Source organism: Balaenoptera borealis (assembly GCF_965194805.1).
Source record: "Balaenoptera borealis genome assembly, chromosome: 7".
In the NCBI taxonomy this organism is placed as follows: Eukaryota; Metazoa; Chordata; class Mammalia; order Artiodactyla; family Balaenopteridae; genus Balaenoptera; species Balaenoptera borealis.
The window spans coordinates 86,636,946-86,654,440 of NC_138864.1; the positions used below are offsets into that span (position 1 = coordinate 86,636,946).

General features: G+C 40.6%; 1 protein-coding gene across 3 annotated transcripts in view; it reads left to right on the top strand.

Annotated features, from left to right (window-relative positions):
• The window catches only part of BMPER (BMP binding endothelial regulator), a 255,436-nt gene that overhangs the window by 155,574 nt on the left and 82,367 nt on the right, over positions 1-17,495 (top strand). For 2 of the 3 annotated variants that reach the window (XM_082399456.1, XM_082399458.1), the window contains one exon: positions 13,574-13,903. In XM_082399456.1, the coding sequence (XP_082255582.1) occupies positions 13,574-13,903 (330 nt within the window). The remainder of the gene's footprint in view (positions 1-13,573; positions 13,904-17,495) is intronic. The other variant, XM_082399457.1, reaches the window with a different exon arrangement.

A 17,495-nucleotide genomic window follows, 5' to 3' on the forward strand; every position in this document is an offset into this window, starting at 1 on the left:
TCTATTTGTAGAGGTTTATTTATTCAGATCGAGTTATGAGATGGGATGACTTCCAGTTTTTTTAAGCAATGCCCAGATTTTCATAGCACATTCAGGTAGACTTATTCCAATGTCCTTTAGCTGTGGCCAAAAGACCTCCTATTTTGAAATTCCTTTGTCATTATACCCAAGATCCAGAACAAACCTTAGAGCTCGTTTTTTCCTCCTACGTCAGTTATGAAAGTTCTTCTGGTATATGGGTTCCTAGAGCAGACAAACGAAGGGTGAAGTCCAAACTAAGGCTAGTGTGTTCTAAAACCAGAAAAATGACCAATTTCTGTCTCATTCAAACAAGATCACACATGCACATATATACCCCATTAGTTACTGCAGAATTTTCAGCCTCAGGATTGCTGGTAGTTTGGCCAGATAACTCTTGGTGGTGGAGGCCGTCCTGTGCATTGTGTGATGTTTAGCAGCATCTCTGGCCTCTACTACCCACTAGATGCCAGTGGCCTCCCAGCAATATCTCCCGACATTTCCAGATGTCCCCTGGGGAGCAACATCACCCTTGGGTGAGAAGCATTGGTTCTCCAAACAGGGGTAACAGTGTAGGTGAATCCAGAAGTAATCACCTGTGGTACTAGTAACAGTAACTTGACTCTTAACACAGTGATTAGATGAAGCAGGAGGGTAAAGTAAAGTGAGGCTGACCTTTGCTGATGTAAAAAGTGACAGGGTGGGGGAACTTCCCTGGTGGTCCAGTGGTTAAAACTCCTTGCTTTCACTGCAGGGGGCACGGGTTCGATCCCTGGTTGGGGAACTAAGATCCCACATGCTGCACGGTGTGGCAAAAAAAAAAAAAAAAAACAGAGCAGAAGCCTCTGGATTTAATTGAATGTATTTCTATATTTTCATTGCCTAGCCCTAGAAAAAAATTGTAAAGGCATATTATATCTCGATCGATTCAAGTCAACTAAACCATCTTTGCTTTAGTTGCTAGGAAGCTAGAAATAAATTTGTACCCCATCTCTAACAGCACGTGGTTCTTGAGTAATAAACTTTCTCCTGACTTCGTCTTATATGTCTACTATCTTTATGTGTTTTGGATTATTTAGCATGTATGTGTGTAAACTACTTCCAATCCTCTTTTGGAAGGAGACAGGAATAAATACTTAGATATATATACGTACATACACAGATAAAATGGACTGATTGCATAGCTTCAAATCTAAAACTTACTTTGGTTATCTGCAGTGAAATGAGTGTTGCATTGTTTCCAACAGTGACATTGCATTGTCTGTTTCTAAAATCCCACAGAATTCCTGCTTTATTGACTGGCTTAATCTGTCTTGGTAGTGTTTGGGGCTCTCTCAGACCTCTGAAAGGAATAGTGAAGAGAAAACTCGAAGTAAACGTGTAGAACATTTTTAGTCTTCTCTTTGCAAGTCAGTGATAACAGTAATTTATAATTTTGTAGGTAATAAGCAATAATTGAGGCACAACATTGTTATATTCCTTATAGTACAGTGGTCTTTGGGTTGGTCTGAAAGGCCAATGATGATTCTATCAAAAAAAAGAGTCCTTTTAAAATCAGACCTGAAGGAAGTATGAAAAGGATTACTGTCTTTTAATAACATGGGACATTCTCTCTTTCCAACTGAAAAGAATTAAATTTTGTTTAGATGATTTATTTAAAGTAAAATATTTGAAGTGAGCTAAACAAACTTTATAAAGCTTTGGTGCAAATGCTGTTTCCTGCCCAAGTATGAGCTATAGCCTAAAGCGAGTCCTGCTTTCCCTGAGCTGAGCGTGATGGGATCATGAGTTGGGGGCCAAGAAGGCCACTGTCTGTTGTATGTATAGCACTTGGTTTGTGTGAAATGTTATCTTACTGTGTGTTGGCAAACAGTAGGTGGAATCTTGACCTAGCCACCCAACAGAGACCTGAATCAGATAAATTCTTTGCTGGCTGAATGTCTGTTTTCAGACATGGAAATAGTACTTAGTGGCAAAGTTTTCCCTGATAAAAGAGGGAGGTGTGTGTGTGTGTTGGGGTGTGTGTATGTGTGTGTGTGGAGAGAGAGAGAGGGAGGGAAAGAGAGACTGACTTTAAGAAAGAATTTAGTCTCTTAACCATCTACAAGACCAGAGGCAACCAAAGGCAGTCCAGACATGGATGCCCATCTCCAGTCTTACAGATTCATTAAGCTGTGCCTGTAGCTACATCAGTCCTCACCATCAGAATCCCAACCCCAAAACAAAGTTCACGACTGCATAACACAGAGGAGGGTAGGGTATTCTGAGCACAAATGTGCATTTAATTGAAATAACCTCAACTACATGTCCCACAAGTAACAGGAAATATCAGATTTCAGCAACTCAGGATACGAGGAGGCTCACAGTTGCCAGGTGACTTTTTAAAACCCCCAAGGGTTAGATTTCCAGCTGTGCGCAGCACTGGGGTGCCTGCTGTCCGAAAGGGGCCCTGCCTGCTGCGTGCACCTACCACGGGCACGGTGGAATTGCCCTGCCTGGTCTTAGCACGTCTTTTTTAAGTCCCTGAGCATCCCTACAGCGATCTCCAATTAAAGAGTGGTTGTAGGAAGGGGAATGCAACAACTTAATGAAGCAGTGACCTCAGGGCCCATTTTATGAGAAATCTCCACTGACAGAGGTTCTGCAAATTAGTAATTCTGTGTTTGAGCCTCCGAGGCTGTAAGCAACTCCAGGTCCCTTAACGCCAAGAGTCTGTCTTTAACTCAGGAAAGCAAGGAAATTTGAAACCGGAGCTCAAGATGCTTGTAGAATAAGAATTTGTGGTGTTGACTTTAGCCCTGCCGAGGAGGAGGAGGTGTTAAGCTAAGTGGCCACTGAAGTTGGCCTCCAGCATCTGGAGGTGGGTTTGTCACAGCTCCCAAGGCCCAACCAGCAGACGGGTGGCAAATAAAACCCAACTGTACCGCCCGTGGCGGCTGGGAAACCCCACGCAGGCAGAAGCGACATTGGAAGGGTGTGAGGAAATCGGTTTGTTTTCCATTTTATATGCTGCTCTGTTCTAAGGGATACTGTTACCTTCAATGTTCTGGCTGTAAATTGATGCAAAGTTGGAGGAGCCTGAGGTTATTAGGGGTTATTATCCACCACCTATTGTCAGTTTCTACGGGGTGTTAGTAACTTCGTAAGTTCTGACTGTTTAGTTAACAATCATCATCATGGAACAATAATGGCAGTAATTGTAATAGCAGCAGCAGCTAATATTTATTTATATTAATAAACAGCCCGAACACTGTCCAGGACTATCTTATTTGATCTTATTTGATCCTCACATCCATTTTATGGTCAAGTAATGTTACTAGCTCCATTTTACAGCTGAGGGAACTGAGGCTTAGAGGTTAAGAACGATGCCCAAGGTAGGTAGTGGAGCCCAAATTCCTCCAATGAAGTCTGGCCCCAGGGCCTGGGCTGGAGTTTCTACCATTGACTTCTTAGTCATTTTGTTCAGTTTGACCACCAGGTGCAGTTAGGAAGGGAAGAGAAGGTCCGAAGGGCTTTACAACTGGTGGGGATTAGAGATTGGAGAAGGATTTTAGGAAGAGTTTCCAATTTGAGAGTGTTTCCCTCCACGCCACCCAGGGAGAAAGGTAGACTCAAGTGCCCATGCTTTCATCTACCTGGCGACACCTCCACCTTTCTGCTCAGGTCCAGAACAGTTGGTGTGCTCTGTGCTCACTGACAAATCAAACTGGCATGGTTTTTCCATGTCCGCTCATTTTTCCAGGTATTTTTTTTCCTTCTGGCAACTCAAGGTGGAGGTATTTCCATCAGTAAGTGAAGATCTCCCCAAATTTGTTACTTACAATGATAAAATACATATAGTTTTAAGTTTGAAATCACTGTGTATAAATTCCATCGGGAGTAAGAAAGAGCAGAATTGCTCTGCCAGTCAAGCTCATCATCATTTTAGCACCATGGAATTGTATAAATGAATGGACCTTAACTATGAGGTCAACCTTCCTACTTCTTAGGTGAGGAAACTGAGGCTCACAGTAGTATTAACTTGAAGAGCTACGATGAAAACCTGCATTTTTTTACCTCCTTCTCCAGTATTCATTCTGTAATATCATATGGCCTCCCTGGATGTTTGCTTGGGAAAGTATTCTTAATATAGATATACCATTATTAAATCATTCAGTTAAAAGTTACTCTCTTGCCTAATTTTGAAAGAATATATTTTATACATAAAGATATGTATAAATTCATTATTAGACATCTGACACATTTAGCCAAGGCTGTCATCTTGAATCTCAAGGAAGATGCAAATACCCAGTTTTTAAAGAAACTTGTGACCAAAACCTCTTAGCAGTGGTGCACCTAAAATACCCCTAAGTGACAAAACAAAGAATACAAATCCCAAACTCTGAGAAGTATACTTTGTGGGAAAAACTGTGTAATAAATTACACATTACTGTATGCAAAGCTGAGGCAGATTTATACCTCTCTGGAGGTCACATCTCCTCTGAATAAAATAAGAACAACAAAAAATTGCTACTCTGCTGCCACTACAATTGCTCCTATTACCAGCCACGATTTATTGAATGTAAACCTGTGTCAGGCATTGTGATAAATGCTCTCCATGCGTTCTGTCACTTAATCCTCACAATGATCCATGCAGTGGAAGCTATTGTTATACCCATTTTACAAATGAGAGATCTGAGGGTCTGAGAAATTAAATAAGTTGAGGTCAGCCAATAGCCTGGTCCATGTGACTCCAAAGCCCAAACTTTAAGCACTATTATATGTTCTTTGTTGACTACATTTTTATTCATTTCAGAGGTTTACCGCCAAATATATATGAAGTTTGCCAATTTCTTTCTTCTGTACATGATTAAGGGCTTCTCTTTGAAAGCAGTTGTATTTGCTCACCTTTTAAAACCTTATCTATGTTTTTGAGGTCACTTAACCTCTTCAGCTTTTCGGATTACAATACTTGAATTCTAACCTTCCGTGGGAGTTTGGAGATATGACTCATTAGCTGCACTCGGTGGTTCCCTTTGATGTGAAATTCATATTTATGAGTAGTATCATCCTTTTCCTTATTGCAGTCCCCTTCTTGGTTAATGCTCTCCACCCCCAACCATTGCTCCTCTCCTCTGCTCTGCCCTTTCATATCTCTCCTTAGTACACACATCTGTTCTGCTTTTACTTTACACCTTTTCATCCTGTGAGCTCACAGCCCTGCCTGCATCTGCAGTTACTCTCTCATTTTGGTTTCACATTTGGCCAAACTTCCAGGTCCTTAACATAGGACTTCTTGACAAGATACGAACATGGTAGGTCTCAGCTTCTAATTTTTTTGGAGAGTACATTCTTCTTTCACAAAGGACTGTATTTGAAGTTGATTAACAGTTGCTACCTTTGACTCTGTAAATTATCTGGGTTGGGAGTTGGATGGAGAGATTAATGGCTGTTTCCAACCCCTATCTGTTGACTGAATTTTGGCACCCCCTTTATCCCAGCTGCACAGGTTTTGAGTCAATGTTATTTCTCATACTTTGGGCATTTCTCTCCCTTGTTGATAATCAGTCGTCAGGTCTGGTTGATTGTCTCTTTGCGTTTTCTTTCTAATAAATAGTTTCTTTCCCATTCCCACGGCAGCCAGAGCCTCATCCTATTGCCTGCAGCTAAACTCTGTCTTTTCTCCGTCAGCCCCTTCTGCATACCACTGTCGGAACCCAAACTTGGCTTTCACGAAACCAATACCGGCTTCCTTCACTGGTCTCTCTCAGAATTTCCCAAAGTTTGTTTTATAAAACTCTAGTGCTGAGGGCTAGTAATGAGTAATATTTTCAAAACAAGGTTCTATTATTAACCACATTAGGGAAATGCTGGGTCAAGTAAACTGAAATTTGTTTCCTCACTGCAGAATTTGCAGAGCCCTTTCTATGCCAATGTGCAGGGTAGACTTGCAGGAGGATGATGGAGTGTAGAGTCCCTCCCAAGCTAATTTGGGCTGCAGAGGTTTTTTTATTTCTACTTATTTTGGCAGAGTAACAGGCAGGATTGATGTTTCATAGGAAACATGTTAAGAAACGCTGGTTATCTGGAATACATTTAAACTTCTCAGGCTGGCAATAAATCTCAAGCCAATTTATTTAGACGGCTTGGATGTCTTACATCTCCTGAAGCAACTACCCACTCTGGGCAGATCAGTCTCCTGCTATTCTTGTGCAAGCTGCCTTCTTTCCCATGTCCACGACTTTGTTAACATTCTTCTTTTGGTCTAGCGGCTTACTCCATTCTACCCCCAAATCTACATTTGTATGTCTTTTATAGACGAGCTAAACTCACATTGTCTTTTCAACACATTTACATTTTATAAGTATGTTACAGTCTTATCCAGCCCTCTTTCAGCCCGCAGTGGGTATCTACTTGCTAGATTTGCATAGCATTTATAATAATACAACTAATAATGACTACTCTCTAAGCATCTATTATGCTTTCGGCACTTTTGCAATGCTATCTTTGTCTTTATAACCACCCTGCAAAGTAGTTGTTCTTCAACCCATGTTACAGGTGAACAGACTGAGGTTATTGTAGGTAGTGTGCGCATGATTTTGTAGTCATTGGGTAGCAAGACTGGGATTCAAACCCAGGACTGTCTTCTAAGCAGCTTACTTAATGTTCACAAAGCTCTAAGGTGGCTTTAAAGCTGGAAGATAGGTTAATTTAGAGATGTGAAACCCATCTTTTCACTCAGGTAAGAAGTTCTCTTTACTGATAGATAGCAATTTCTAGGTTAAAGAGAGCAGACATTTTAAGGTCAGAGCTTGGATGATAGAGTGGCAAAAATGCATCCTCTATAACAAGTTTGTATTAACACCCAATGAATTTCCAGCATTCTGGAAGGTGCCCTGGAGGACATGGATAAAAAGCTGATACAGACCCTGAGTTTAGGAACTTGTAATGTGGTTGGGGAGATGAAATGTAAACACATCAAATGAGAGAACTGTGTAATATAGTTTTTAATTAACTTCTAGATAGGTGTCGTTAAACTGAAGTTCATGAACTCTTAGGAGGTCATTGATCAGTCTTAGGAAAAGGTGTCTGTGAGCCTCTACATTTGAGTGGATATACTCATGTGCACTTGGAAGGAAGAGTGTCTATACATTTCTTCAGATTCCCCAAAAGCTCTCTAATCCCAGTTTGTTAACAACAATGACTGCGTAGGATGCTGTGGTATAGGGTGTAAATGGAAACATCAAGTCATGGTGTGGGAGGCACTGGCTTCAAAGCCACAGAGATTGGGTTGGACTCTGTCTTTACTGCTATTGGCTGGGTGACCATGGGCAACAAGGAAACCTCTCCAGACTCACTGCTAAGAAATTAGGGTAATAGTATATACCATGTGTAGAGAAGTAGTGAGGATTAAAGGAGAGAATGAAAGTATGGAAAGCATCTGGCATGGTACCTGGTGTAACCTAGTCACTCCAGACCAAGTTGCCTTGACTTTTGCTCGATTTATTAGTTTCCTATTGCTGCTGTAACAAATTATTAAAAACTTAGTGTCTTAAAAACAATACACATTTATTATCTTAACAAGTTCTGGAGGTCAGAAGTCTGAAATGGATCTGAATGGGTCAAAATCAAAGTATTGGCAGGACTGCATTCCTTCTCAAGGTTCTAGGGGAGAATCTGTTTTCATGCCTTGTCCAGCTTCTAGAGGCTGCCCATTTTTCTTGATTTGAAGCCTTCTTTCATCTTCAAAGCCAGCAATGGCAAGTTGAGTCCTTCTCATGCTGCGTCACTGTGTGACACTCACTTTCCTGCCTTCTTCCTTCATTTATAAGGACACTTGTGATAACATTTATCCTGCCTGGAGATAAATACCCAGGATAATCTCCCCATCTCAGGGTCAGCTGGTTAGCAACCTTAATTTCATCTGCAGCCTTAATTCCTTGTCCTGAGAGCATTAGTTAATTAGTCAATTAATTACTTGATTAAGCAAAATTCTGTTGAATTACCTGCTGTACACCATTTATTACACTTAACTATTTTAGTGAGTTCAGTGTGGGCAGTTTATTTTTTTCCACTGAAATGTATTCTTTAATTAATTAACCCGTTCGTTTAACAAATATTTGATACCTAATATGTATTATACCAGGCATTGCTATGAGTAATGCACAGATGGATCCATTTATCATATAATGAATGTAGATCCTCCAATATACAAGCCAGTGTGCCACGCACTGAGAAGTATACACAAAATTTACGTGTAAGGAGTTGAAGGCCTGTTTTAGGAGTTAAAGATACATTACAACTAAAAGCGGTAGTTGGGTGGAAAGTGATTTATCGTAAGCGTTCTGTGGGTTTGATGACCATATTTTTAACCTTTAACCTTTTAACCTTCAAATTGAAAAACATAGTGTGACTATAAGATAGAGTATTTGAATTTAAGAAAAGTCCCAGAAAAGATGAGCTGTGTGGTCAGTTGTGCTTTGGGGACTTACAGGAAAGAGAAGTGACTTTGGCTGAGGCGTGGGGAAGGTTGGCACGTGAGCCAGGAGCTGATGAAGTCCAGTGCTGTGAACTGAGGTGTGGGGCAGGCACAGGCCACTGCACCAACCAAGATGAGAGGTGGGGAAGCCCTGAGCTCAGCTGGGGAGGCCGTAATAGGATGTCAGCCTCGGCTTTAGGTTTAAATTTAGTTCAAATTAGATCTCGAAGGTAAGGATGCTCTCTGTTCTCTTCTGTTTGAAGTTGGTGAGGATATGAGGTTATGGAAATGATGTGAAAAGAAATTTACAGTCTTAACAGTATCCCTACCAAACCTTTTTTTTTTTTTTAATGTTAGTTTCAGGTGCCTACTCAACTTTTTAAAAAAATCAGCTTTTTATTTGTGGATTTGTAAGTCTGTCTCATGGATTAAGGGTGGGTGGAAAGAAACCCGCTATGACCTAACCCCACATTCACACAGTAAAGTCAGATTAAGTTTTGATTTAAGAAGCCAAGGATGTAAAATCTGGAAGGAATCCAGGTGCCCCTTGGTGGAGCTTCTGTTGGCTTTGAGGTCCCCTGGGGGCAGCAGCTGTCAGGGACACCTCTTGAGAGAGGCCAGAGCCTCTTGTGTGGGGAAGTTCAGTTCCTGCTGGGTCACACACAGCCTGTTTATATTGGAGGCTTACATCATGTCAAGAGGAGCCTAGACAAACAGCATAAGGGCTTGTGTTCAGGGCAGCGTTTCTAACCCCAGCCTTTCCTGGTTCTTGACCCAAACTTGGCATTATCACGGCTCTTACCCACCTGGGATTCCTGGGAGCCTCTGCATGACCCAGTGGCGCCCGAGTCCCACAGGGCCCGTTTTACTGCAGTTTATGTTGAGGAAAGTTTAAAGCCATGTTTTGCATTTGATAGACCTTCCTCATGGTTAGAACACTACTCTGGAAAGGTACTGATCTGTGTGGTGGTGTGGTATTCTCTTTGCAGAGAATAATGGACTGAGGATGAAAGTCATTTTCTATGTTTTCAAAGTGACTTTAGTAACTGGGGAAATCTTACGTTAAGTGAAGAGGAAATAAAATTTCATGTACAGGATAATCTTAGCTATGTTAGCTATGTGTTTGTACACAAACACAGACACAGACACACACACACCCACCCCAAAATGGTAAACAGTGATTATTTCTTGTTGACGGAACCGTGAATGATACTTTTTTTATTCTTATGCTTTTCTGTTTTTGTTTTGTTGTGTTTTGGGGGAAGGGGGTTAGAGTCTTCTCAATTTCTCTTATTTTTTATGACATGAGGTTGTATAATTTTCCCTTAATTTTCGCTGACGGATGTTTTAAGAATAATCACTGTCCTCAGAAGGAAGGCATCTTATTAGAATAAATATACCTACGGGAGAAATAAATGTACCTGATGAGGTTAAGAGAAAAACATTGGAATTTTGTTTTCAGAAGCAGCCTGACTCTCTTAATTCTCATAGCTGTCTTATTAAAGTAGGTAACATCAAAGAGATATGTTTTAATCCAGTATTTTTAATTTTTTAAAACAAATGTCCTTATTCCAAGGGTATACATAGTGATTATAAATAATAAAATGTAAATGTAAATAATAATGTATATACACATAAACAAGAAAGAGGAAAATAAATGTCACACATAATTTCATTACCTAAGAGGAAAAAACATTCTTAATATTCTACTCTTTTTTTTTTCCAGTGCCTAGACATTGTATACATATTATTGAAAACAAACCAAAACAAAAATGACGTCTGATAATTTGACTTAAAAGACTATGAAAACACATACCACTGCTTGTAAACTGGCTTTTTCTCTCCATCCTCTGACTTAAACATATTCAGGCAAGGATAGTTATGGGAGGGTCTGTTTATTGAGCTCTAACTACCACTCCAGGCTTTCCAGAAGAGTGTGACTGGACATCAGAACATCTTGGACCGTGACCCATTTCACTGGGTCTGCTGAACAAAAATTATATGAGGATACAGTGTTCATTTTTGCCCCCTAAGTGTTTCTATAGTTTTTTTCCCTTTTCAGCGAGGCAGATTTTTTAACCCTGATATTCTCACTTTCCGTCATTCTCTGTGCATGTGTTCGCTGCTCCTGCATGGAGCCCTTGAGGATCTGGTGTGGGGACCTTGAGGTGCCAAGAAAAAGGGCCAAGGTTTCAAAATTATATTAGTTTGTGATACAAATGTCCCAAATGCAACCCATAATTCTCAGGTATCTTCCTCATCATGAAATTTTGTTGGCTTCTTCTATATTGCCCTTATACAGAAAAATCATCCTGATCTCCAGACCCTTCTCTTCCACAAGTTATGGCCTCTTGAAAAATATCTTTCCTGACAGCCCTGCTCACACATGATTTCCCTTGCCTGGTCTCCCTGGATGTCCCTCACAGCTTCCTGCCCAGCTATGAGTAAGCTCAGATTTCCCTAGGGCCCCAGGGCCATTCTATAGGCAGTATATTTTCTGTTGCTTCTTTGAGGATTTGGTTTGTCACATAACTGACCTTATCTACATGTACCCACATTTGACTCTTAAAAACAAAACATAGGGACAACAAAAATGAAGACAGAAACATAAGGCAGAAAGGAAAAAATTATCACTCATGGTTCTACCACCAAGAAACAATCTCAGTTCACAATTTTGGGGTATGTGTGGTTTGGATATTTATTTTAACACAGTCAAGATTATCCTATAGATAGAATTTTGTTTCCTGTTTTTCACTTAATGTGGCATAAGTATTTCTTCAATCATGAACATTATTTACAGACTTTTTCAATGACTAGATAATAGTTCATTTTATGGATTTACTACCAAGTGCTTAGCTATTTGTTTAATGTTAGGAGACAATCTAAATATCTATTTTCTTACAATGTGTCCATGATCAGTAGGCATGAAGAATAGTGCTAGGGTATGTAGTGAATTCTTGGTAAACGTTAGCTGTTGCTGTTTGTGTGAGTTATCATTTTGATGCAGTTGGGGTCAGAACACCTGGAGAAGCTGTATGTTGTTCCCTACAGACTCTGGACAGAAGGTGTAGGCGTGCCCTGTGCCTGCTCACAGCTGGGAGAGGATTTCTCAGGAATATAATTTCAGCTCCTTCACTTGTGCCTTGGCCTTTGCCAGCTGAGGTCCATCTATTTCAAGCTCAAGAGTTCAAAAGCATTGATTGGTTCTGAGTTTTCTTGACAAGTATGTGGCATTAAAAACTCTGAAAAAGCCCTTTTCTTGAATTTGGTGCATCTGGTGGTCAGGTTAACATTTAGTTCTTTGGGGGCACATGGTAGCATTAACTTTGAACTATAATTCTCCTGATGCCACTTGAGGTGTCCCAAAGAACTGCCTTGCTCCCTGTCAACCAAAAAGCACCATCTTCATCCCAGGGAAGGAGTCCATTTGTCAGAATGTGAGAGCAATGTGTGATAGGACAATTTTGAAGTAATCACATGGAGAAAGGACTGGAAAATGCAGTATGGGGTGATTAGATAGGTGAGAACGCTAGTTGGGGGGATATAGGATTAAGAAGGTGAGGGTGGGGTACAGTGTGGAGCAACAAACTGAGTAAAACTGGAGTCACGAGGAAAGAACACCATAAAAAAGGATAAGAAAGGAATCGAAATGGCGGGTGAATTAAAATGTTGCTGGTGAACTTTCAAAGCTTTCTCTCCCACCCTTTTCTTCCACCCTCCTCCCCCAAGTAGTGCCTTTTTTATATTCCTTGAAGTATTTGTTCATTGAAACTCTCCTACATACCAGAAACAATCTGTTCTGTGAGTCTCTATTAAATGTTGACAAGGAAAGCTAACTTAGAACAAGTAATTAATTTACGAAATTCCCAATACATATGATTTATATGGAGTCATGTGAAACTGACATATGAAATGACATAATGTATCATAAAACAACATTACTCTCCGAACGCTTTAGAAATTAAAAGCAAATGTTTGCCTTGGATCCAGTTGGTCCTGTTAGATCAGTTGGCACATCCTTACTCTGTATTGATGCTTAATTCTTCTGTTACGTATTCAGAGCAATTATTTGTATAGAATAGTTTCATACTCTTGACCTGTTCTGGAAATCAATCTTTTTATTTTAGTTCTTTCATCATGTGGGCTAATTTCTCTAAATGAATTTCTCATTTCCTGGTTGTTTATGCCTTCTTAAAAACAGATAAAATATCTTTATATAGAAAACAAATTAATGCCAAATTTTGTTTTAAAAAAAGAAATGATATTTAGTTTTCTGTATAAACCTTGGAAATGCCCTAAAGTGTAAAACTTTACTTGGGTCTCATAAGTATTTGAATTAGTGGTATTTTGAAGTGATAAATTCATTGGAATTTCTTTAACTTATTAAATGATGGGTTTTACAATTGATTCTTTATCCAACTTTAGATTTTGATACACAGATGAAAATATAGGAGCCTTGTATTTCTAGAAAATACACGGAGACTATCAACTTTATCAGTGTCTTGGTTCTTAACAATATTAAACATGTATCTGTTTGGCAGTTCTATTTATCTGTCCTTAGAAATACATGAGTGTTGAATATAATACTTTTCTAAGACCGTGAATAACACTGAGAATACCATGTTTCCAAATTTTTTGAATCAGTTAAATGGAAACAATACTAATGCTTTGGTGTATTGTCATTTATGTTGCTGCCTTTTATTTATATTTTTGTTCTTGTTTATATGGGTATGAAATTAGGCCAGTTCTGTTTATAAAATTATCCTAGTTTCATTTCTCTGTCTTTGACATTAAGACCATAGAAGCATATCAAGTCTCTAAAATAGAGATGCTTTAAGAATTCAGAAGTGTTATAAATAACTTTTAAGTATAAAAGCACCAGAAGTATTACCTGTCCTGTGAGGTTTGGTACAAACTTTTAGAACAACCAAACTTTTTATTTATTTTCTTTTAAGTCGATTTTCCTTAGTGCACCTCTGCTAAGGCCTTCCCTTTACCTGGCAGGTGCCCCTATCAGGTTTATTGCAGGGACTCCTGATTTCTCTTTGAATCCTTCACTCGGTTTATGACCTGCTTTTGTCTCTCACTCATCCGCAGAGCCTGGCGTTTGCACGGTATTCGGAGATCCCCACTACAACACTTTTGACGGACGGACATTTAACTTTCAGGGGACGTGTCAGTACGTTTTGACAAAAGACTGCTCCTCCCCTGCCTCGCCCTTTCAGGTGCTGGTGAAGAACGATGCGCGCAGGACCCGCTCCTTCTCCTGGACCAAGTCGGTGGACCTGGTGCTGGGCGCCAGCACCGTCAGCCTCCAGCAGCACCTGACCGTGCGCTGGAACGGCTCGCGCATCGCACTGCCCTGCCACGCGCCGCAGTTTCACATCGACCTGGACGGCTACCTCTTGAAAGTGACGACCAAAGCAGGTGGGCTTCTAGAAGCACGGGCCTTCTGTGTACCTCTGGCTCTTCCCTCTGTCTCACCAACTCGTGCTCAGGAGCTGCAGCTGCTCCTCCTCCTCCGAGGAAAACCGGAGGCAGAGCAGTATTCCAGCCGCAGGTGTGGCCTCACGCCCGAGATGCCACAAAACAGCTGGAGAAATTTGCACACCGAGGAGCCTTGCAGTCTGACACCAGTTACACCAATCTTGCAATCTGTCGACATCCAGTGCCTTTCCATCCTCATTCCAGACATAGCGGTGGTTCTTTCTCATGTTTTGTTGCTACTTTAGGCCATTGATGTCTAGCTTGGAGTTGTGTCTTTCCCAGCTCAGCCAGTAATGTGCAGTTTCACATCTGTGAGAAAGAGTGTTTCCTTGTTAGCATCTGTCCAAGAAGGAGGGACTCCTCAAAAGCAAACTGCGAAAGTGTGGGTGTGAAGATGGGAGTGCGGATGGTGGACGGTGTGACCAGCAGTCCTGTCCATCCTTGACCCGGGGCAGGATGCTCGTTGAGTTGATGGGTAGAACCACTGGCTCCTGCTGGAGGACACTTAGGATGCTTGCTCTGAAAGCACTTCCCCCAGGCGTGGGCACAGGCAGCTGGCCACTGAGGCCTTTTCTCAGCATCACGTGTTGCCTGAGGCCCCCTGGACTCTGTGTTTCCCCTCCAGGGGCAGATACATTCCCCCTAGGCCAAACTGTTCATAGTTGCTAGTAGGTTACTCCTAGGCGTTCACTGAGGCTCAAATTTTTGTCTGTGAGGTGCTGCCTTAGAGAGACATCTTAGAAGCAGAAATCAATCCTTCATTCTCAGCCCCAAAGAATGAATTCAGTTCGTTTACACAGTTTATATGATATCATGTATGGTTCCTTCCATGCTGCCTTTGGTTAATGCATATTGTTTGTCAGTTGGATTTGGAACTGCATGTCCTCCTGGCACATGCTATTTCTTTAAGCATGATACTTGAGGAAATCAGCATATTGCTTACTTTTTGCACTGATTAGAATTTAACAATGTAAAAACATCAATTGGGTTCCAGTTTCTTTAGCTAATATGGATTGAAAGGGAAACATTTGATAGAGCAGGCACTTCTGAGGGACTGCAGAGACTGTTCTCCACGGCACTTTCAGAACCCTGTTAATTGTTTCTGTTCAAGCCAAAATATATTTGGTAAATTGATTTGAGCCGATGGAATGCCAGCTTAGCTAAACAAAGGCAGGAAGCCAAGGAGAAGCCCAGGGAGCTTTTATTTGAGAAATGTTAAATATTAACGTATTGGGACATTCTATAAAGAAGGGAAGATTCCCATTGTTCACTTTGAAAGTGGTAGATGTGAAGAGCTCTGTTCATTCAACTTTAGAGGGATTAATCCACCCCAGAAAATTCAGACACCTGTTGTTGCATTAAAATGACATGCCGCTCTGCACATGTAGGCCTCACCTCATCCCTCTGAAGGAAGCAACGGTTTGTGGCTTCATGTAAAATGTACACAAAATGACCCATTATTACACACAGTTATAATTAGAAGCACCTTGCTTATCTGTTTGCAAGCCAGGTGAACACAGTGGATTCTACTGATATGGAAATTATTAGTCATCTACAACCCAGTTCTCAAAGGGGTTCTGGATATTCAGCTATTACTAACAGTTGAGGGGTTTCAATACTGTTCCTGTCACAGCTGACAATACCTTATGGAATAAGTGTACTCTTTTTTTGTTTGTTTCTTTCTTTCTTTTTTAAAAAAATATTTATTTATTTATTTATTTATTTGGTTGCTCCAGGTCTTAGTGGTGGCACGCGGGATTTTTAGTTGTAGCATGCGAATTCTTAGTTGCGGCATGTGGGATCTAGTTCCCTGACCAGGGGTTGAACCCATGTCCCCTGCATTGGGAGTGCAGAGTCTTAGCCACTGGACCACCAGGGAAGTCCTAAGTGTACTCTTTGTAAGGATTTCACATGGCAAAAATGACCAAAAGGATAAGGCTGCTAAGAAAATAATAATATATCATAAATACCATAATTAGGTTAGTGAATTTAACTCTTCTAGGCCTTGAACTCAGGTTTACAATTTCTTTTCTTTTTCTGTCTCTCTTCCCATGATGCAAGTAACTTATGTGCCCTTAATACCCAGCTGAACAACTTCCTGTATCACACGGAGCGCACAAGCTTTCTGCTTGCTAGGGAGGAACTGTATTTCTTTGGGCACTAAACTTGCTTCGCGATTATCCTTTGAATGGAACAATTCCATTTCCAGACAATAGTCTCTTCCACTCTGGTCTACCAATCTCAGTTTGTACTACCCCTTAGGGATATTTTCTTTTTATTACCTATTGATTGCCTATCTAAAATATCACAGTATATCCTTTGAGTGTTTGTTCTTCCTCCATAATTTTTTTTCATAAGCTTATGTGATCAAAGGGTACTTTCTTCAAAATAGCAGCTTAAATCAAGCCTGCAGCTGGAAGACGGGAGATGGGGAAGAATGGCTCTGTGGCCCTGTGGTTTATAGACTCAGCGCTTCATGATGGAATTGTCTGCCAGCGGAGCACAGGTGGCTGTGTAGCTTGGGTGGAATTAGGCTATAGCTACATTCCTAATAACAACTGGAGTAGTACAGAAGACACAGAACAAGGCTCAGTAGCTTGAGAAAGCTCTGCTCACCCCTGTCACACACCCCCACCCCAACTCTTGGCACTTAGCGAATCACTTAAAATATTTCCTTTCTGCCACCTGTTCACTTCATCAACTCCACCTGAAAGAGTTACGTCAGATCCACCTGAAAGCATTAACATGTGGGAGTGTGACTTTTTATTTTACTTTTGGTAGAGCTCTACACTTGATGAACCTAGAGTATATATATATATATATTTTTTCTTTTTTTCCTTTGGTGTAAACTCTAAACAGAAAAATTATCCATTTTTAAGCATCACTATGGTATGTCTACAGATTTTGCATCTCCCCTCTCTCTTAAAAGTGGACTGCAGCAAAAGCAACAATAACAACCAAAAAAAAAAAGCAAAGAAAAACAACCACAAAATAAAAGAACAACAATCCCCACACCAAAAAAAAAAAAAAAAAAATAATTAGTAGTCTGGAGCCAGGTCACACACTTGAAAGGTGAAAAACAGGTTGGTAAAATATTCACTGGTGAGAAGGGAAAATTGGAAGGCTCTTCATACAGTGGAAGGAATGCAGCTGCTGCTCACATCCCACATGAGACGTGTGCTTCAGCTTTGGCCTTCTGACTGCCAGTTATTTCTACCGATTTCCCATGCAGAGAACTGGGAAACTCATCCCAGCTGCAGAAAGGACTAACCCCAAACCCTCAAACACTTCCATGGCATTTTCATCTCATAAGATGCCTATTTAAAATATCTTTTGGAAGAGCAATTTTTTTTTCAATTAACAACTTATTCATTTTTTTTTTGCCTGTCACTACTGTAATTTACTTTGCATGGATTTTACTCATGTAGAGAGTAAAAGTTACTGTGCAAACACATATGTATATGATACAGCAATAGACAAAGGCATCTGTAGTCGAATAAGTCATCCTTACACAATACGAAGCCTAGCATTG